The sequence below is a fragment of the Phalacrocorax carbo genome, unplaced genomic scaffold (assembly GCF_963921805.1).
Source record: "Phalacrocorax carbo unplaced genomic scaffold, bPhaCar2.1 SCAFFOLD_130, whole genome shotgun sequence".
In the NCBI taxonomy this organism is placed as follows: domain Eukaryota; kingdom Metazoa; phylum Chordata; class Aves; order Suliformes; family Phalacrocoracidae; genus Phalacrocorax; species Phalacrocorax carbo.
This window is the reverse complement of record NW_026990474.1, coordinates 29,813-52,737: the sequence shown is the minus strand read 5'-3', so window position 1 is coordinate 52,737 and position 22,925 is coordinate 29,813. Positions and strand designations below refer to the sequence as shown.

The following is a 22,925-nucleotide window of genomic DNA, read 5'->3' as shown; positions in this document are numbered from 1 at the left end:
AGCCTGATGTTGGGATTTGGTTAGGAATGTATGACTAAAACAAGTAATCCAGAATTTATTAATACAGTAGTGTGGTAGGGGAGTAAACAAATGATGTCTGACTTCTTGCTGGATTTCTTTGACTTAGTTCCAAGACTAATAGTCTTGTGAAAATATCTTCATTGATTCCAGTTTTGCTTTGCTTTAGGAAATAACTACCAATATTTCCAAGTTCCAGAACAGAAACAAGTAAATTAACTTTTAAATATTTCTTCATGAAAGGGAGACATGTGAATGAATTCCAGTTTCCTTGTTAGATTTGGAATGCAATGCATTAATTAGGGAACGCACAAGCTATTTCCAGTGTGTATGTATGTGTGCTGTTATGTACTCTCCTTGACCTTGTATCATTTCTTTGGAAACCGGGGGAGAAGAAGAAAAGCTTTCTTTCAAGATCAGATTACTAAATATTGAAAACTTTGTAAATCAGCTCCTGCCTTTTTTCAGTCTTTCTCTAAAATTATCTACTCTGGATTTTAAGGGAAAGTAAGCATTTTAAAGTGATTCCAAGATGTGAAAATAACACTTTATACTATCTTTCCATGTAATGAATAGTAGGATAAATTTAATAGGATAGCTCTAGAATTTTTTTTAAAGGAGGAAAAAGAATTGTAAATCACTTCCCATCACAGTTTTTAAAACAAGGAATCTTCTTTTATAGAAAAGTTTTATATTGGGTTGACCTAATAATTTCTCATAATTTGTTTTGGGTCAGTTTTCATGTTTCTCACGTTTCTTTTTCCCTAATTTCAAGGCTTTCCTTGCTTCCAAGAAATCAATTTTCACTTTCAAAGCTTGCTTTCAGTTTTAGGAAAGCGATTCCATCTCTGTATATGGTCAGATGTTTTGGTATGTAGCAATTCTTGAATTTCAGCCAGTTGTCATGCCAGCAACTGATGCTTGTGTGCATGTTCTCTCTCTCTGCAGTCTGAGATGAACAATTAATTAAAAGCAAAATCTGTTTGTGAGGGCAGGCTGAAACAATTTTAAAGTCAACATTGGGCAAATTGGTTTCCTTAAGTCAGTAGCTACTTGCAGTGTTTTGCCATATCATTTGCTTTTTTTTTTTTTTCAATGAACCTGTTAAAATTGAACCCTTACATAAGACTCTTGTAAAGTTCCAATTAAAAAAAAACAAACCACCCCACAACCCGAAAACAAAGCAACTGGGCAGGTGGGAAACACCAAAAACCTCCACCCTACTTAGCGTGAGTAGTAGTATGTTATTATGTACAGCAGTTTTTACTGGTGAAGGATAAAAAGCATATTATGTGGCACGCTATAAGATATGTCTGCATGGGTTCAATTTTAATGTCACCTGCTATCCAGGTAATCTAATTGTTATGTCAAGACAAATCCTGAAGTTTTGTAGTAGTTAACAAAATGAGTGTAAAGTTATGGTAATATAGGAATGCAGCTGGCACTCCTTAATTTACTTTCTCTTTAGCTGATTTTCTTTGGGGATTAGGTAGGAGAATTTACTGCATCGTTTAAAAAAATAAAAAGGACCACACTATTTTAACTGACAAAAGCTCTCCTAATTTATTAATATGCTGTGACAGGAACTAATTTGAAATTTTAAAAAGCTTTCATGTGCAGCAGGGGTACAGATTTAATGTGAATTCTGATTGTCTGGAATGCAGTCAACCTGACAGCATGTGAATACTTGAGTACTGTTCAACAACTGCACTTTTTCTGGGAGATCTGTCTCCTTGAACTCCCAGTTTTTCCTTTTTGGTTTACTATTTAAAACTACCTATATAAAAAGCTTCTCAGCTGGGTATATGTGCAACTCTCGACATGGCTTTATAACCTTCTGTGACCTGGATCACTAGAGGCTAGTACTGTACACTGGTTTGCATTCTCCTAGCTACGTGTTAATTATCATGATTTATGTGATGCCCTTGCAATGCATGACCATGCCATCATCTGAGGTAGCAATATGCATCGAGTCTTTGTTGCCTTGGCCCCACTATTTAAGACCAGGATGTCTAGAAAACTTGTGATGAAAGTCACTATCTTAAAACAGGGTTTGATTTTTATTTCCCCCCCCCCTCCCCCCCCGCCAACTTAATTCTGCAAATGTGTAAGCAGACCAGAGGACTGACTAATGAAATAAAGAACGTTCAACCATTGAGGCAATTAAAATTGGATAAACTGTTTTAGAAAGTGTGAGACAAACTTACAATCTGTGATACAGTAGAGGATCAAGTTTGCATGTATTCTAATTATTTTTGTATTTTTAAACTTGTGTTAAAAGCAAGGTTTTGGGTTAAAGGCCAACACTGGCTTTCTTGGGTTTGTGTCCTTATGCTTAAAGTTTTGATTCTTTCGTATTTTATACTAGTGGTCTGTATTCTCTCTGCATACCAGTGTTCAGCTATGTGTGCAAGGCATAGTGGCAGCACAAACTCTCTTCAGCGAATCAGCTTCTAGCTTATTCTTGTCAAGAGTAGCTGGTGAGCTTTATTAATATTTAATTTCTACATTAATCTTTGATATTTTGACTGCTCTAAAGCTCTAAAGATGGTATTGATAGTGCATCTATGGAAAGTATAAATAAACGCAGATTGTATGGTCTTCAGGATTTCATATGCTTGGGGGCTGGTCACTTTTGCCATTTAACTGCAGTTTTGGCCATGAAAGGATGGTAGTTAAAATGACTGTGTTAAGAATTCATTAAAATGTCTACAGATAATCTTCTGGAAAACATGAGCTAGTCAGCAAAGTTGTGTGAAGAACCTTACAGTAAGCTATTGAGTACTTGCACAGCAGTTGCTTCAATGAAGCACTTATTTTTCCCTCTCATGTTTAAGGAATACAGTACACTGCTTTGGGAGGATGAAAAGTAGTCTTAGTAAAACACTCATTTGCATATTTACAAAGCTGGCCTCAGTGACCACATTAAGCATGGCTTGTGCTTCTTCGATATAATTCTGTTAAGGCTGCTGATTTTTAAAAGTTCAAGAACAGGGAAAACATGATAGTCTAAATGAATTGTTTAATATATTAGCTATAAAGGAAGAAAACATGGAATGCTTTTATTCTGAAATACTGTGTTATGACCAATGACAACTGGCTGTACTGCTGCTGTTGTACATGCAAAATGAGTCTCAGTTCCTTCATTGATTTAGGCTGTAAACTGAAACCTTGTAAACTGACTACAATGAGTGTTTTGGGGATAAAATATCAGTCCATTATATTCTGTATCTGGATTTAGTGTAGCTATATTACATAGAAGCATGAAATTTTGCATCTTCTAGAGCAGAGGGATGAGGATGACATGAAATGTGTAACTTTTTAACTCTTATTGCAAGCCATGATATGTGAGAGCACCATCATGCAGCTTTCTTGGTCAAATCTAAATGCATTAATTTACAGAGGTGACTTCAGCTAAATGTGCTGCTAATGCATGAATGATAGGCAGTGACTAGGAATGGGACTTGATGTAACAGATGCCTTGGCAGTCTGATGGGATAAGGAAGCTGAGAATAACTTGATTAGCGCTACTTTTAGAAGCAGCGTACCATGTAGTTTTACTGACAGTCTTCAAACTTTACATTGTCATGTATCCTGGCAATAATTTACAGGCTTAATTTCTAGGTAGTTATGTAGATGATAAATGTAAGTGGCTGTTTGGTGGCAGGAATGAAGAAGTGTTTAGGAATAAACAAGAGTTTGGCTCATAGAATAAGGTGTACTTGAAGAGGAAGAGAGGTAGTAAAATGCTGAGTTGACCTTTATAGATGAGAGGCTAGGAAGAGAAGTGGGCAAGTGGTGATGCCTGACATAAGGTAGAGGTCAAAGAGCTCAGTAGATCCCCAAAGATGTGTATTTGAGGAGGATATAGTCTGAATGACTGTTCCCTATATGTAGTCTACTTTCAATGGGTACTAGTGAAGGCATAGAAGCCGATAGGTTCTTTCCTACAAAATGAAACAAAGCTTTCAAAATTGAAAACAGGTTGGCAAACTGTAGCTTAGCTGTCCTGTAGCTTTTTGAAATTGTAAAAATATGTTTAAAGATATGAAGTGGGTGTTCTCTTTTCTTTTTTAACCTTACATCCCAATCTAAATTTTATAAATAGGATTTATCTGACACACAAAGGAAGCACTGTTTTTTCAGAAAGCACTGACTTTCTATTTAATTGAAGGGTGTTTGTCAGGCTGTACTTTATCAGAAGTGGAAGCTATTTATGTTGGGTCATGGTGGAGGCTCCATCATTACAGTGGTAAAACAAAACCACTGATTTAATTTTGTACAACTGTTTGAAACAGATTTATTCATAGTTAAATACGCATTCATAAGATCATAGAATATAACTTATTTTCTTTTATTATAAGGTATAGTAAAATTGTCTTAATTCTCCTCAACAGGAAATAAATGGCTTGATTATAAACATTCTGTACTACAAAAAGAGCAGGTATCTGCTCTTTTTGTTTTTGTTTTTTTTTTCTCTCCATAGTAGTGAATATTTGTGGTACCCAGACTTGAGAAGAAACGAGAGGATTTATGATTTATTTTTGCTTTCTTCTTTTTTTCCTCCAAGGCTAAATGTTGTGCTGACCTGGGAATAAAGATGGGGGTAGTGCAGTGTTAGACTGGATAAATGGAAAGAGAGATGAATCATGGGCATGCACTTCAGTGAATCCTGCCTGTTATGAGGTACATCTTCCTCTCCCTCCCTGAATAACAAAATGAAGTTAAAAACTAGAGATAAAGTGTTGAGAAACATCTACTGAAAGAAGGAAGTAGAGGAGGATGACTGCAATGAGACACTGAGTTGTGATGTTTTTAGGAAGTGAAAGGAAAGCCACAAAAGCCAGTTGTCCTGGTTTTGGCTGGGATAGAGTTAATTTTCTTAATAGTGTCTAGTATGGGGCTACGTTTTGGATTTGTGCTGTTGATAATTTGTTGTTTTAATAATGTGCTGTTGATAATTGTGCTGTTGATAATGTGGAGGTGGTTTAGTTGTTGCTAAATAGTGCTTACACTAGTCAAGGACTTTTTCAGCTTCCCATGCTCTGCCGGGTGCACGAGAAGCTGGGAGGGGACACAGCCGGGACAGCTGACCCCAACTGACCAAAGGGCTATTCCATACCATATGATGTCATGCTCAGTATATAAAGCTGGGGGAAGAAAGAAGGAAGGGGGTAACATTCGGAGTGATGGCGTTTGAATTCCCAAGTAACCGTTACGCGTGATGGAGCCCTGCTTTCCTGGAGATGGCAGAACCCCTGCCTGCTGATGGGAAGCAGTGAATTCCTTGTTTCGCTTTGCTTGCATGTGCAGCTCTTGCTTTACCTATTAAACTCTCTTTATCTCAACCCACGAGTTTTCCTCTATTACTCTTCTGATTCTCTCCTCATTGCACTGCAGGGGAGTGAGCAAGTGGCTGCATGGTGCTTGGTTGCTGACTGGGGTTAAACCATGACACCAGTAAAGGTCAAAAGTTCTGGGAGAAGAATCATCAATTTATGGAAGTGTTGAAAGGTAAAGGAATACAAATCCTGAAGCATATCCAGAAAAGCTCTCCACTGGGGACCGTGGTGAAAGCCATCTGAGTGTGATGCACTGCACTGGAATGAGCAAAGGCTTAATGGCAGAATCACATTCAAGGCAAGGGCCTCAGTGTACTCAGTTATTTGGCAGTGGGAGTGAAAAGATGGTGATGTGGAGCAGGTGGTGTTCTATCATAACACAAGCACCTCAGGCAGAAGTTACATGGGTGAATGAGGTGGGGGATTCAGCAGCATAAGAGTGCAAAAAGAAGTCTGTGTATTAGCCTAGCATATGTGTAGCTTGATTGGTAGGTAGGGGTGGGCTGTTATCTGTAGCTGTGTTTTGGGCCAGGTAGATTGGAAGGGTGTGCTGGTTTTGGCTGGGAAAGAGTTAATTCTCTTCACTGTAGTGCCTATAGTGTAGTCAGGGACCTTTCCAGCTTCCCATGCTCTGCCAAGTGGGCAAGAGGCTGGGGGGCAGGACCACAGCCAAGACAGCTGACCCCAACTGGCCAATGGAATGTTCATTCCATGCCATGTGACTCAATGACCAGTATATTAAGTGGGAGAGTTAGTGTGCAGGGGTGGTTACAGCTTGGGGACTGGCCCTGTCGGGTTGACGCGTGGCTGGGTCATGTGCTGTTTGTTTTGCTGGTTCACTCCCCCTTCCCCCGCCCCTAGGTTTTGCCCCTCTCTCATTTTTTACCTTTCCATTGCATTATTGCTGCTGCTGTTGTTATTGTTTAATTTTAATTATTAAACTGTTCTTATCTCAACCCACGAGCTTTACCCTTCTGATTCTTTCCCCTATCCCACTGGTGGGGGAGTGAGTGAGTGAGTGGCTGTGTGGGGCTGAGTTGTCGGTTAAACCACGACAGTCTCTTTTGGCACCCAACATAGGGCTCAGGAGGTTTGAGGTAATAACAGCTGCTGGTCACAGCACCAAGCTCTCGTTTTTTGCAGTTGGTGTTAAAGATTGGTGTTGGATTGTTTAGTCTGCTGTGCTCTGCCATGATTAGTAATGTTTGGCCTAAGAGATTTGTTATGCAAACACTGGTTTTCAGCTTTATCTGGTATTTGGGGTTTTTGCTGGAAACCTTACTGTACTTTGGATACCACCTTACTGAGGCAATTAACAATTATACTTCCTCCTCTGAGAGATTTTATATGGAGGAAATACAGAATGGTATCTTTGCAACTTCTTCTATGTCTCCACCTTCATTGCAACAATGTTTTTGTATCTTGAAAATCCTTGGGTAGTTACGATATACTTATTGTTAGTTTTTGGGCATGTTGTTTTGGTTTTGACTAACCTTAGAAAGGAACTTCAGAATATCACCCAGAAATCTGCCCCAAGGCTTGATAGTTACGAGTGGCAGGGCACGTGGGATAGTATTGGTAAATACCTAGGGCAGTGGGCACCCCCAGTTGTTTGGAGCTTTACCCCTGAACAAGTGCAGAATCCTAAAAAACTAGTAGAATATTTGGAGAAATTATGTTATTACCCTGGGAACTCCAGAGAGACACAGATAACTGCAACGTACTGGGACCTGGCCCATGCGCACTGAGCCTTCCTCAACAGTATTCAGTGCTCCCAAGGGGAAGAGAAGGTCTCTGGATTGAAATGCAAAGTGACAGGCACTGTGATCACTCGAGCACTGATGACATGCTCTGTGGCCACTGAAACCCCTAGAACAAGCACAGTGGCTACTCAAACCCCCCCAACAGGCACTGGAGTTGAATCAGAGAATCAACCCATGACAGTATCAGTCGCACCCACACAGAAGAAGAAACCTTGGAAGCAGAAGTCAACTTGTTTAGAAAGGGATGGTGAAGAAGCAGGGCCATAACGAGAAGAGGAGGAAGAAGTCATAAATGAAACAGAGACCACACGATCCCTGTCCTTGAGTGAGTTGCAAGATATGTGAAAAGATTTTGGCTTTTGTCTAGGGGAGCAAATTGCCACCTGGCTGCTCTGATGCTGGGATAATAGGGCCAGTAGCTTGGAATTAGAGGGGAAAGAAGCCAAACAACTGGGATCCCTTTCTGGGGAAAGGGGTGTTAACAAAGCAGTTGAAAAAGGGCCACAAGCCCTCAGCCTCTGGAGGCGAGTCCTGTCTGGAGTGAAGGGAAGGTATCCATTTAAAGATGTTAGATATCGCCCAGGAAAATGGACAACTGTGGAGAAAGGTATCTACTATCTAAGGGAATTGATATTGCTAATGCTTTTTTCTCCATCCTTCTGGGAGCAGAGTGCAGGCCACAGTTTGCTTTCCCTTGGAAGGGTGAAGAATACACCTGGAACTGACTGCCCCAGGGGTGGAAACACAGTCCTGCCATTTGCTATGGACTGCCTCAGATTATGCTGGAACAGGGAGGAGCTCTGAAACATCTACAATTCATTGATGACATCGTCATGTGGGGCAATACAGCAGAAGAAGTTTTTGAGAAAGGGAAGAAAATAGTCCAAATCCTTCTGAAAGCTGGTTTTGCAATAAAACAAAGTAAGGTCAAGGGACCTGCAGAAGAGATCCAGTTCTTAGGAATGAAATGGCAAGATGGATGTCGTCAGATTCCAATGGATGTGATCAACAAAATAGAAGCCATGTCTCCACCAACTAGCAAAAAGGAAACACAAGCTTTTTTAGGTGTTGTGGATTTTTTTGAGAATGCATATTCCAAATTACAGTCTGATCGTAAGCCCTCTCTATCAAGTGACCCGGAAAAAGAATGATTTCAAATGGGGCCCTGAGCAACGACAAGCCTTTGAACAGATTAAACAGGAGATAGTTCATGCAGTATGCCTTGGGCCAGTCCAGGCAGGACAAGATGTAAAGAATGTGCTCTACACCGCAGCTGGGAAGAATGGTCCTACCTGGAGCCTCTGGCAGAAAGCACGAGGGGAGACCCGAGGTCGACCCCTAGGGTTTTGGAGTTGGGGATACAGAGGGTCCGAAGCCCGCTCTACTCCAACTGAAAAAGATATATTGGCAGCATACGAAGGGGTCCGAGCTGCATCAGAAGTGGTTGGTACTGAAGCACAGCTCCTTCTGGCACCCCAAGTGCCAGTGCTGGGCTGGATGTTCAAAGGAAACGTTTCCCCCCTACACACCATGCAACTGATGCTACGTGGAGTAAATGGGTTGCACTGATCACCCAGCGGGCTCGAGTAGGAAACCCCAGTCACCCAAGAATCTTGGAAGTGACCATGTACTGGCCAGAAGGCAAAGACTTTGGATTATCACCAGAGGAAGAGTTGACACGTGCTGAAGAAGCCCCACTCTATAACAAACTGCAAGAAAATGAGAAGCAATATGCCCTGTTCACTGATGGGTCCTGTCACCTTGTGGGAAAGCACTGGAGATGGAAGGCTGCTGTATGGAGTTCTATATGACAAGTTGCAGAAACTGCTGAAGGAGAAGGTGAATCGCGCGAGTTTGCAGAGGTAAAGGCCATCCAGCTGGCCTTAGACATTGCTGAACAGGAAAAGTGGCCAGTGCTCTATCTCTATGCTGACTCCTGGATGGTGGCAAATGCCCTGTGGGGCTGGTCACAGCAATGGAAGCAGAGGAACTGGCAGCACAGAGGCAAACCCATCTGGGCTGCCACATTGTTGCAAGATATTGCTGCCTGGGTAGAGAACCTGCTTGCAAAAGTATGTCATGTGGATGCTCACATACCCAGGGGTCGAGCCACTGAAGAGCACTGAAGACTGGCGACATAAGCGTGAATTATTTATAGGTGTGTGGGCTCATGGCACCTCAGTCCGTCAAGGGAGAGATGCAACGTACAGATGGGCTCGCTGTGTTGGAGTGGACTTGACCATGGACACTGTTGCACAGGTTATCCATGAATGTGAAGTGTGTACTGCAATCAAGCAAGGCAAGCAGTTAAAGCTTCTTTGGTATGGAGGATGATGGCTGAAATATAAATATGGAGAGGCTTGGCAGATTGGTTACACCACAGTCCCACAAACCTGCCGAGGCATGTGCCATGTACTTACAGTGGTGGAATCAACCACCGGATGGCTGGAAACCTATCCCATGCCACCACCTAGAAGAATATCCTGGGTCTTGACAAATCACACTTACCATGACATGGCACCCCAGAAAGAATTGAGCCAGACAATGGGACTCACTTTGAAAACAACCTCATAGGCCCCTGGGCCAGAGAGTATGGTGTTGAGTGGGTGTATCACATCCTGTGTTATGCACCAGCCTCTGGGAAAATCAAAGATACAAGGACTGTTAAAAACTACACTGAGAGCAATGGCAGGTGGCATGTTCAAACACTGGATTACACATTTAGCAAAAGTAACCTGGTTGGTCAACACTAGGGGATCTGCCAATCGAGCTGGCCCTGCCCAGTCAGAAATCCTACATACTGTGGAAGGGGATAGAGTCCCTGTAGTGCATGTAAAAAAAATATGCTGGGCAAAACAGTCTGGGTTCTTCCTGCCTCAGGCAAATGCAAACCCATTCGTAGGATTGCTTTTGCTCGAGGACCTGGGTGTACTTGGTGGGTGATGCGGGAGGATGGAGATGTCCAATGTGTACCTCAAGGGGATTTGATTTTGGGTGAAAACAGTCAATGAACTGAATGGTATGCTGTTAATTGCTATATAATGTTGTATGTCATCACTACTATAGTTGTTATATGTCATATCAATGGTGTCATAGTAGGAATCTGCCAAACTAACCTTTATCTGTGTTGTGATCTTTGATTTGTTTAAATATAATAAGTAGACACATCCACCCATAGCAGATGAAATAATTTAATTATTTCGTGAAGCTAAAAAGGAAGTCTACAAGCACTGCTCCTCTCCTCCCATTCAGGTCCTATAAGCCTTCATCCTTTTTGGGATAGTACTTCTTAAACTGAATATAGCTTTAGTTGAGCTTCAAAATTGAACTCTGTTGTTTATTTTGACCGTGTTTAAAAACCCTCTTGCATTACTCATGGAGATTGTTCTTTTTCTTAGTTGTTAGCTTTATGTGAGCAACAGCTCTGCATATAGCTCAGTATGCTGTTCTGAACATAGCAAAGGGGAAGTAGGGGTATAATTGGAGGGGTTAAAAGGAAGACAGCCATGAAACCAAACTTATTGGTACAAAAACTGAAGGACTGATATACCTGACTGTTCTTCATTCACTAAGTGGACAAGAGTTCAAGCTGGTACTTCTTTAACAAACCTGCCTTGCGGAAATCATGGTCAGCTCAAATAGTATCACGTTAAACACATGTGATAAGCCTAAAACATGATTTGACAGAAGAGCAATCTAATTTTAGAAGATTCTTAGCAGTGCAACAATGGAGCAGGAAAGATAACAGACTAACTTGCCTTCCTCATATGAGGAAAAATTTAGTTTAGAAACCTGGATCAACATGTACAATAAACACCACCGGCAGAGGTTAGGAAGGAAACTAGACACTTCAGTTAGGGTTGGAGGTCATGCAGGCTCCTTTCCAGCAGGAGACAACCGAGAGAGGTAAAGTACCCTGCTTAAGCTCTGTACAACTTGAGGACTCTGTCTCACTCATGCATGCCATAGAGTCTGACAGCTATAATCCTCTAGGCAGACCTGTAGGAATGCTCTAGGAAGTAAGCAACCCAGATCAATCCTTCCACATCAAAACAGGCTATTGTTGAAAGCAAGCCTTGTTGATAAGCTTTAACCTCTCCCTGTGCAAGCAGTTGAGAAAGCCAAAGCATTCTATCCCAGACAGGCCTGCATAAAGCCCCACGAAATCTCTCTTTATGGTAAAGGAAAGCCATTTCTGCCCTGAAAATTGACTCATTCATGCTGTGAAATGTGCAACAAGGGCTTCCAATGCACTTCTTTCCTCCACCAGTTATGGGCAAGCTTAGTGTTGTGTTAGTTCAGTCCATCTGGAATAGATCACCCATCTGCTTTATTCTAGTCCTGAAAACAGGTCACTTCTGGTAAGTAAGTGAGGTGTATTTACTGAGCAGCTGTCTGTCATTTAACTTCCACACTATGCAAGTTATACAAAAGCACCAACATCCTACTCAATTGCTGTTCTACTTGGGGAAGTAGTAATGATACTGGAACCCCACAAAGCTATTTTAGACTCTCAGTGAGGTCTGTATCAAAAGCACTCAGTTTACAAGCAATAAGTTGTTGGGTTTTTTTTTTTCACTCCTACATGCCAGCCCTACAAACTCAGCTTGAGATCTACAAGTCCTGCTCCATCATTTCCTTCTCATGTGTTACTACCAGTAATAAAGACTATGCAAGCCAACTGAAGTCTCCGCTATACCATCATGACCCTGCAGCCTCCAGTGAGACTGTTGAGAGGCAACCACTCAAAGCCCAAGAAACAAAGGAGATTCTAGCTCATTCTTAGCTATGTTGGCTCAACAGACCTAACCAGACAAAAAGCTGTGAATGCTTACTTTAGAAACTGAAGTCAACAGCTACGAATGACAATAAAACACAGAACACATTATTTGGTCACCAAACAACTGTATAAATAAGTGGAAAAATTGCCTCAAAAGTCTGTATAATATATAAGTATGTTGAAGCTCAGTACTGTCTCAAAAGAAGCAAGATATGATCTCTGAAGGCAAAAAGCAGCTTTTGCAACAGCTATGCAGATACAGAGAAAAGTGAACATGCACAATTGGAGTAAATAGGTATTTTCTTCCTCTTTCCTGTACTCCTAAAGTAAACATTTGTCTGGCTTTCTTTTAACCACTGGGGGAGTGTGGTAGGGGGACTTGTCTATTGGTCAAGGTTTTGTAATAAGGAAAGCCTTGTTTATGTACCACTTTTGGAAGAAGGGGCAGGCAACTCAAGAAGAGTACAGAGACCTTGTTAGGTCTTGCAGAGAGAAAATTAGAAAGCCAAAAGCCCAACTAGAGCTCAACCTGGCCACTGTTTTCAGGGATAACAAAAAAATGTTTTTATAAATACATTAACAACAAAAAGAGAGCCAAAGAGAATCTCCATCCTCTATTGGATACAGAGGGGAACTTTGCCACCGAGGATGAGGAAAAGGCTGAGGTACTAAACACCCTAAGAAAGTAGGCAATACACCGCAGTGCAACATAGTAGCAGCTGCTTGAAAAGGCTTGGTATCTGTACACTTAACTGTCCGTTGCAGTACAAACTTTAAAGGTAGGTAAGGGATAAGTTAAGAACATTTGAAACTTCCTTTTTTTAGGCCTCTTATGAATGAAATATGGGTTTGCAGCGATGACCAAGAATGAGATCTTTTGAAAGTGCAAAGCTCAAAGGAGAAAACCATGTCTTAGCCTGCATAAATGAAATGTAAGAGTTCAGTTTGTTCTTAGATAGAACTTGTGAAGAGTTGCCAACTTAAAAAAGGGTGCAGTTTAGCACTGGAGTCTGTCTTTAAGAATAGTTGCAAAGCTAGGCTTTTTTATATTTAACTACAATAAACTAAAGATGTTTATTGGTTATAAGAGCCGCCACAGCTTTTCTCTTGAAATGGATATTTTAAGTGTATGAGCTTTATGCCGAATTGTCCTTTTGATTCCCTTCACTCCTCTAACACATGAACAAGGATTTCCTCTCTGGATTTTCTGTTTTGTACTAGTCATGTTTAGAAGCTTTTTATAACCATATTCATCCACCTTACCAAGTCTGAATGATTTGTTTAGAGTTTACAAAGTCATCTTTGTTGTGGTTTAGCCCCAGTCAGCAACCAAGCACCACGCAGCCACTTGCTCACTCCCCCACAGTGGGACGGGGGAGAGAATCAGAAGAGTAAAAGTGAGGAAACTCATGGGTTGAGATAAAGACAGTTTAATAGGTAAAGCAAAAGCTGCGCGTGGAAGCAAAGCAAAACAAGGAATTAATTCACCGCTTCCCATGGGCAGGCAGGTGTTCAGCCATCTCCAGGAAAGCAGGGCTCCATCACGGTTACTTGGGAAGACAAACGCCATTACTCCAAACATTCCCCCCCCTTCCTTCTTCTTCCCCCCCCAGCTTTATATACTGATCATGATGTCATATGGTATGGAATATCCCATTGGTCAGTTGGGGTCAGCTGTCCCAGCTGTGTCCCCTCCCAGTTTCTTGTGCACCTGGCTGAGCATGGGGAGCTGAAAAAGTCCTTGACCAGTGTAACTGCTACTTAGCAACAACTAAAACATACTCCACATTATCACCACTGTTTTCCAGCACAAATCCAAAACATAGCCCCATACTAGCTACTACGAAGAAATTTAAGTCTATCCCAGCTGCAACCAGGACAATCTTGTTTGGTTGATTTGATAGAGATATCCATAGATGACTGAAGGATTTCTTCAGAGCTTGTGTACGCTGTCACTCCAGTACTTCCCCATCACCTCTGCCTTTACCCACCTGTACTCGTTTATTATTTTATCCTGTTTGTGATAGACCCTGTGCAAACTCATGTTACCCGTCAGTCCTTGCTCTGAAAAGTTTATTGTTAAAATTATGGTGCAAAAGGGTGTAGCAAAAAAATCTGAAGGGGAAGAGTGAATGAGAACAAAGATGTGAACGTGTGGTTTCACAGGCTAAATAGGTACATAATTATATAGTGTTGTGTACTTGTCAACTGAAATGTTAAGAAATCATGATTAACTTGTCCTGAAATCAAAAGGCTTAAAAAATAGCAATAAAAAACCCTAGGAGATAATTTTTTAAATTAATGTTTTAAATGAGAGAAGCCCAATGGCAAGTAGAAAACCCTGTGAAATTTAAGAATGGGATTATTCTAGGAAGATTTTTGAAGATGGCAGCTACCTGTTCTAGTATGGAGGTGTTCAGCTTTTTCAAATGGTAAGCTAATAGTGAAACACAAACCTGGTAATACTAAATGTTGCTAGGATCAGAACAGCCTGTAGACCATCAGTTACTTTCCTGTTTTCAGATCCCCCAGAGGAGCCAGAAACAGCATGTGATGTGGTTGGCTTCTGTGCTGATGACTGGGGTTTTTTTTCCTTTTGAGGACTACTGAGATAATTGCTATGGTGATAAGGTAAAAACCACCCAAATTATATCCTTCTCAATGAAAGCATTACCTGGAATAGTCCTGAGGAAGTGTTATAAACATGACATAAAGCTAAATCCAAATTCAAAATGTCTGTCCACTTTACACCTGAAAGTAATTGTTAATTTGAATTTTATTACACCCTGTAGTGTCTAAAAAGGAGATGTACTAAGTGTTTCTCAACTAGTGTTTTATCAGCAAAGATGATTTAGGGGCATTACTGGAACAAAAGCAACAGGGGAGGCACATGGGGAGCTATTTTTTAATAGTTTATGCAAATGGAAACCTAAAACTAGGAAAGTGGAAGCTCAATAATTATGAAATGATTATGGAATCCCTTTAATGTAAACATCAAGAAAACTAAAAGTTATGGCCCCCCACAGCAAATATTAAGTCATCCCCTAGTGTGCTTGAGTTTTTTGTGTTGCTGTATATGCGGATAAAATCTTGCCTTAAAATACGTGGTATAGTAGCTATGGGGAACTTTTATTTGAATAAGTGCCCTGGTGCTTTGAAGGCATTGAACTGATTAATTCCATGCATTTAGATACTGGTGTCAGTTATGCTGTCAGATAAAATGCTTTTACTTGTAGTTAACTCTTCAATTTGTCCAGCTTGCCACCACATGCAATCTGTGCAGGATTTATAAAACTTAACATGAAAGGAGTTGTAGAACTGTTAGATATTTGTTAACGTTTGAAATCCTTTATGCTATGAGTTAAAATAATATGTGCCATGATTTGTAGTCTTATAACATTGTAAAGCTTCAGCTCTGGAGAGTCTTGACAACTGGAGCTTCTACACTTCCTAATGGTGGTGGTTATAGAAGACTGGAAAAGGGACTTTCCTTGAAATCATGTCTTAGTTTGCATAGGTGGCATGGAGGGAGTGTGAGGGAAGAGACATCCTTTGTTTTCCCCCACCCTATCTGCTCATACAGTTTAGGAGCACAGGCTGTATTGTATCTCTTTCAAATTAAAATGTAGTGTAAAAAATTATGGTTCAGAAGTCAAAGCTTTTGTTTTGCTTTAACTGTCCCTGAGCAATGTCCTGTTCTGAAGAATGCTAGATGAGATGGCTATTTTTCTGAGTTTGTTTTCTTTTTAAGTGGGGAACTTAAGTTTTTTTCTTATTAAAAACATGAAAATCAAGTTTAGGAAATCTAGTTTGTTATTTTAAAAAAAAGGTAATTGTAAACTTATGAATCTTTGTCAACACTGTACTTGCCCCTCTTCAGGAAGTACATAGATGGGTGTGGTGGTTTTTTGTGGGTTTTTTTCTTTGTTTTGTGGTTGTTTTTTATTTTTACTTGGGTCATCTGACCTGGTTACAGGAATATGTTTTCTTGTATTGTAAATGGTAGTGGGGATCTGGAAACAGCTGATCAAAACTAAACGTCTGTAAAATGCTTTCATGCTTTTTGTAAAGAATTTTCTGTGACACAAAGTTTCACATTGCCAGCAATTTACTTGCTAGCTGAATTAAAACTTATCTCTAGTTTTACTATGACATTTCTCAGAGATTATTTGATTCAGGTTTGTAGTATCTGTAACGTTATAGTACTGAGGTGATGCTGACAGTCAAAATCAAAGAATCTTATACAAATATTTCTTAGGGTTATCACTATTTTAAAATGAGTGCCTCTTGCTGGGTGAGGCAGTGTGTACTGGATAGATGTTCACCTAATAGGGCAAAAATTCTGGATGTGCTAGAAAATTATTTTTGTATGGCATGTGCTCAGAAAAATAGAATAGGGATCTGTGATTACATAACATTGCAAAATGGAAGACTGCAAGGAAGGAATTTACTACACTGTACTGTCTTCACAGCTTTAAAATAGGAACTGTGTGGTCTCAAAAGTAGTAGGGCTATATGAATGAAATGTGGAAACTAAGGTTATGTGACCTTCAGAAAACTTCCTTAATTTTTTCAGATTTGTAGAGATTATTGGAAATCACTTGCATAGTGTATGTAGCAGCCACAGCTATTCTTAGCCTCCTCCCCATTTCCGATTTCAGATCTGCTTGTTTTGAGTCTTTTCTTAAATCAGATAGCCAGCTCAGTGTGACAAGAACCACATCTTGCTGTGTTTGCCCTGAGCCCTGAACCTGGCCCCCAGTGCAACACAAATGGCAATCTGCTGGTTTCTCTGGCTTGTATGGATGAATCTGTGAACAGTGGTACTTTCAGGATTCATGTGTAAATATCGTATATAAAAATCTGATTAAAATCAGGGCTGCTGTAAATACAGTATCTGCATCCAACTGTCTCTGTCAACACACAGACTCACAGAGGACTAGAGGAAATTAAGGTAATCTTTTTTCTGTGAATGTTACTGCCAAATTTGTATCTACTTTGCAGTACTTCGGGTTAGTTCTTCTTTTTCCTTTTTCTGACACAGTTTTGAGTAAATGTGCCAGTAACTCCCCTGGTCACTGCAGCATCTCAGTTTGTTTTCCAGTGTTTCTAATGGAGAGTTGCCGGCCCAGCATTGTGGGAGCGGGTGACAAGAAAGTGCTGCAGCCATAAACCTGATTTCAATGTGTGGGTGAATAAAGGGTTAAAGGCAGAAGGGGTCGATGCATTATGCAAGCTGCTAAGTAAAAAGGAAGCACATTACAAAATGCTGAGCTCAGTAGTCTGGCTCCTGGCTAAGCCTTTGCTTTCTTCACTACAGCTGAGGGCTTTCAAGGTTTCCCACCAGTGGGTTTTTCTGAACTGTTAAGGAATGCTGCTTATGCTGCTAGCTGATGTCAGGGTGGGCAGTTCAGCCGAGAGCCAGGCCTGTCTGCAGGCCTCCTGTCCTCACTGCCTTGAAATACCCTCTTCTCCCCTTGTTCCCCACCCTGCTGAGGTCTGTGGCCACCCTGCTGCTTCCAACCCCTTCTTCATCTTGCTCTGTCATACCGGGGCCTACAGTATAAATGCAAAGTTGTCGTTTAACTGAAAAATAATGTCTCCCTCTAATGGCGCACGGTCTGCTGTTTTATTTTGTTTTCAGCACTGCAGGTGAGCTGGTGAAGAGAGTGCAAAAAAAATATCCTTTAGCTTTCGCAGTTTTGAGGTTGGAGGATTTTGGGAGGCGGTGTATGTCTTCCACTGTCAGATCTCCTTCCCCTGCCCATCTGGTCCATCTTCAGCCCAGCCAGATTCTGAAGCAGAAGCTCATGAATTGTCTGTCCCATACAGAGGTGACTTGTTGGGTATCAGCTACAGCCAGAAGCACCAGAGCAGTAAGGATGCCATGGTGTCATCACAGCAATTTTTTTTTTTTTTTAATTAGGGAAAACTTCCATAGAAAAGTATTTTGAGGGTGGCAAGGTGTTAAGCTTTTGGTTCAAAATGAATAAAATTAGCTTATTTTTGGATTTGATTGCTTTCTGGGTTATATTTTCTTCATTTCTATAATCAGATTCAGTGTGGATTTATGGTTCTGGATTATTATGAAACAAATACAAAATATGATCGTATCTGGAAAATATGCAGGCTGTGGAAGAGTGACAAAGCATGTTTCAATATCAGCCTTACTGGCAATATAGGTAAATGGAGCATTACTTAAATGCTTCTTTTTTTAGGATTTTGAGAGAACTGTTGATTGCAGAGGCTTCTGGGCTGTCTGGACACTTGCTAAGCAGGTCCAGGCAGCTTTTTTGAAGCTGCTCCCTTGGCTTTTCTAATTCAGTTTATTTTTTTGGACTGCCTTTCCTCCTATAACCAGTCTTACTGCTTCTAGTCTTCACTAGATCTGCAAAACTTCTGGGGCAGTGTTTCTCATCACAGGTGTCTCTGGTCAATGTGTGCTTGTCACTAAGTCTTGTACAAAACAGTCTAATCCTGTTGTAAATTAGAGATATAGGTTGCAGGACTCTATTTGGAATTTAAATATAAATACATGGTGGAACTGATTTTCTCAGATTTTTATGAATGAGAGGGGAGATGGAAAAAAATTCAAGAGAAGCCCTTTTCTCTTTGTTCTCCCACTTCCTATCCTGTGAATGGTTTTGCAGATGTAGGTGGCATCAGTATAGTTACCTGTTCCTAATAATAAAGACAAATGAGAGAACAGTCAGCAGACTGGAGATAACAAATTTTGAAACTGTTAAAAAGAAACTTGTTTGTGCAAGGCAATGCTAGTTCATGAAATTAATTATCAGATGGTATTAGGGACAAGTCTTCGGTGGAGCTGAAAAAGACCAGATGTACTAGTATGGAAAACACCTTTTAAAATTTGAGACATGACCTAGTCAGTGGTTGGGACTTTAGGAGTCAGAAGAGGTGAATTTCTTCTGTACTACTGAGGTGCTGCATGACTGGGTGAGTCAGTCTGCTTGTGTGTGTTGCTTTCTCCTGTCTTGTCTGTTATTAAATTTCATGACTACTGCTGGACAGTGCATACCACAGTGGTGCCTCAAGTTCTGTCTGTGGCATCTGGGCAGTAGTAATACAGTAGCATGACTACAAGGAAGTCTCTGGGTTGCCTCTGTGAATCAGACTAGTTTTATACCTCATTCCAGTGAGCATAATCTGGGATTTCCTCTTGAGCTATAAAATTACTAAGTCTAGTTGAATGTGACACAGACCATAACGAAACAGGACTTTGGAGCTTTCAAGCTACCTAAATATTGCTGTGTATTGAATAGAAATTGGGTATGTTGGGTTTGAGCCATGAAAGACTCATTGAAGTTCTGCATTTCCACAAAGAATAGGCACCACATAAAGCTTAACACATTGCCTGCTTCTGAAATTTACTGTTGGAGGTTAATTTGATGTGTGGAGATGGATTAAACTTCACGGTTGTGGATTTTACTAAAATGTCTACGTAAGCATGCATTTCTTTTTTCTTTGTTTCTGCCATGTTAATTCATAGATTTAGTCTTATGTACTTGATTTTCACTGGTGTTATGGAAGATAAATGTTCCTTATATTCACTGTTTCACTTCTCTTTTTCAGAGCCTGGTTTTTCAAGGCGCAGTGCTCCTTGCTCTTGTACCTCGAAGTCCCTCATCATGGTGACTCATAATGAAAGAAACCTAGAAGCAGTTCAGAGAGAGAGGGGTCCTTCCCCTGTAAACTGAAGGGAAACGTACCCAGTAACGTACCCACTAAGAAATCCTGTGCTGCATAGTGTTTATTGTCACTTTAAAAAGAAGTATGGAGCAGTGCTTCAGTGCTAGTACACAAATGGCATGTTGTTTTCCCTTTTTGCTCTGCCAGCTGATGGTCCTTATAGAGGTCTGGTCCATCTGTACTGATGCAGTATTAGCAATTCAGTACAATGTTAGTGTAAGTATGTGTTGTCCCAAAAATTGGGGTTCTTTCACCCAGTGTGCAAAAGTCAATTAACATGCAGAGCAGAGATAATTGTTTATTTCATATTTGCACAAAGATAGGAGCTAGGTGGTAAGTCCACAAAACTAGCACACAGCACAAGCTACAATGTATTTATCTTGTTACATGATTAGTAAAAACCCGCCTAAATTCATGCTCATTGGTTGGTAATTACCATCCCATCTGCTATTGGTTAGCTATATTTAAATTTGCCTCACTTGCTATGTAGATTAGTACACGCACTCCTTACAGGAGGGGGGCAAATTTTTTTTGGCTTTGAACTGAATCGGTGGTTATGATCTCACCCTGCCCCCTTTACCTTTTCCCCAGTTACTGCAGGTCTGTGCTGACTTCATGCTTCTTCGGCAGTTGTTGAAACTTAGCACCTTCTGGGGCGGGATGTTCCCTTGTTATCAGTCTTTTAGTTCTTCTTCAAGGGTATAGCTGTTAGCAAGGCATGCATTGTTGACACAAAGTAATCCGGCTTGCACAATAAAGCCTTTGTTCAATGGTCTTCCTTAGAAGATCAATGCAGTACCTTGATCCTAAATTAAACAGTGTTACTATAACCTAGGCATTACCCAAACATGTAGTTTTACTTAGTCTACATATGACAGAACAAAATACCAGAATGCTTCTGAAAAGCTAATAATAGAGTAATAGGCACAGAGATCAAACTCCTAATGAATGCCCTCTGGGTACTATCTAGTTTACCTCTCTCCTTCCCAGACACTTGGCAGCTTTCCCTTCAAGTCTGTCTGCCCAGCATCCCATGTTGTCCATTCACCAGGATGCCAGCCATAGCCACAGTGTAATTGGTGCCTTGTGGGACTGCAGGAGTCTCAGCTGAACAGCAGTGGCAAGGAGGAACTGAATGTTAATGTCTGTCCTGGTTTCAGCTGGGATAGAGTTAATTTTCTTCGCAGTAGCTAGTATGGGCCATGTTTTGGATTTGTGCTGAAAACAGTGGCGATAATGCCGAGATGTTTTAATTATTGCTAAGTAGCGCTTACACTGGTCAAGGACTTTTTCAGCTCCCCATGCTCTGCCAGGTGCACAAGAAACTGGGAGGGGACACAGCTGGGACAGCTGACCCCAACTGACCAACGGGATATTCCATACCATATGACATCATGTTCAGCATATAAAGCTGGGGGAAGAAGGAGGAATGGGGGGGTTGTTAGGAGTGATGGTGTTTGTCTTCCCAAGTAACCAAGTTATGTGTGATGGAGCCCTGCTTTCCTGGAGATGGCAGAACACCTGCCTGCCTATGGGAAGCAGTGAATGAATTCCTTGTTTTGCTTTGCTTCCGCGCACAGCTTTTGCTTTACCTATTAAACTGTCTTTATCTCAGCCCACAAGTTTCCTCAATTCTACTCTTCTGATTCTCTCCCCAGTCGCACTGTAGAGGAGTGAGTGAGTGGCTGCGTGGTGCTTGGTTGTTGTCTGGAGCTAAACCATGACAATGTCTCTGGGAAACCCACACCAAATGCAGCGTGTGGCTCAGAGTTCTTCTACATGATGTAGACTTGATTGTAGGTGGCTGGCTTGACCATCATAAGAGTTATTTAATTTTTTCTTTTCATGGTTCTAATAACAGTAAATTAACTGTATCTACAGGGGACTGTTGCTAAATAAGAGAGTGGAGCCTTTTCTTAATCTTTTCTTAAAATGACTTTTCAGTCTCTATAGAAAGTTTATTAACTTTGAACTCTCATATCTTTTTGATTTGAATCTGTCTTGATGCTAACTGTATTCCAATCTTTTACTTATTCTGCAGAATATAAACTGTGTTGTCGTGGCTTAGCCCCAGTCAGCAACTAAGCACTACACAGCCACTCGCTCACTCCCTCCACCCCAGTGGGGTGGGGGAGAGAATTGGAAGAGCAAAAGTAAGAGAACTTGTGGGTTGAGATAAGAACAGTTGAATAATTAAAATAAAATAGTAACAGTAATAATAATAATAATAATAATAATAATAATAATATAATGAAGAGGAAAATAACAAGAGACAGAGGTGAAAGCCAGGGGGAAAAAAAACCCAAGCCAACAACTGATGCAACCACTACCAACCACCAACCAATACTGCCAGTCCCCGAGCCGCGACTGCTGCCCCCCATGCCAACTCCCCCCAGTTAATATACTAGGCATGACGTCATATGATACGGAATATCCCTTTGGCTGGTTTGGATCAGTTGTCTTGGCTGTGCCCCCTCCCATCCTGGCTTCTTCTGCACCTGGCAGAGCATGGGAAGCTGAAAATTCCTTGACTAGTACAAGGAATTAATCTGTTCAAAGGCTTGTCATTGCTCAGGGCCCCATTTGAAATTGTACTTCTTCAAGGTCACCTGATAGAGAAGGCTTACAATCAGACTATAATTTGGAATATACATTCCCAAAAAACCCACAATGCCTAAGAAAACGTCTGTTTTTTTTTCTGCTAGTTGGTGGAGACATGGCTGCTATTTATTTGATCCCATCCATTGGGATCTGAGAACATCCATCTTGCCATTTTTTTCCTAAAAACTGGATCTCCTCTGGCAGGTCCCTTGACCTTATGTTTTATGGCAAAACTGGCCTTCAGAGGGATTTGGACTATCTTCTTCCCTTTCTCAAAAACATCTTCATCTGTATTGTCCCACATGATGATATCATCAATGTATTGTAGGTGTTCTGGAGCTTCTCCCTGTTCCAGTGCAGTCTGAATCAATTCATGACAAATGGTAGGGCTGTGTTTCTACCTCTGGGGCAGTCGATTCCAGGTGTACTGGACACCCCTCCAAGTAAAAGCAAACTGTGGCCTGCACTCTGCTGCCAGAGGGATTGAGAAGAATGCATTAGCGATATCAATTGTGGCATACCACTTGGCTGCCTTGGACTCCAGTTCATATTGAAGTTCTAGCATTTCCGGCACAGCAGCACTCAGCAGCAGTGTGACTTCGTTAAGGCCACAGTAGTCTACTGTTAGTCTCCACTCTCCATTAGACTTCTGCACTGGCCATATGGGACTGTTAAAGGGTGGGTCTTAATGATGACTCCTTGGCTCTCCAG

At 41.0% G+C, this 22,925-nt stretch overlaps 1 protein-coding gene across 1 annotated transcript in view; it reads left to right on the top strand.

Moving 5' to 3' along the window:
- The window catches only part of LOC135311249 (zinc finger SWIM domain-containing protein 6-like), a 36,396-nt gene extending 15,393 nt beyond the window's left edge, over positions 1 to 21,003 (top strand). Inside the window, exon 2 of the mRNA XM_064440377.1 lies at positions 19,497 to 21,003. Coding sequence (XP_064296447.1) covers positions 19,497 to 19,621 — 125 coding nt within the window. The 3' untranslated portion in view covers positions 19,622 to 21,003. The remainder of the gene's footprint in view (positions 1 to 19,496) is intronic.
- The last annotated feature ends 1,922 nt before the right edge of the window (positions 21,004 to 22,925 follow it).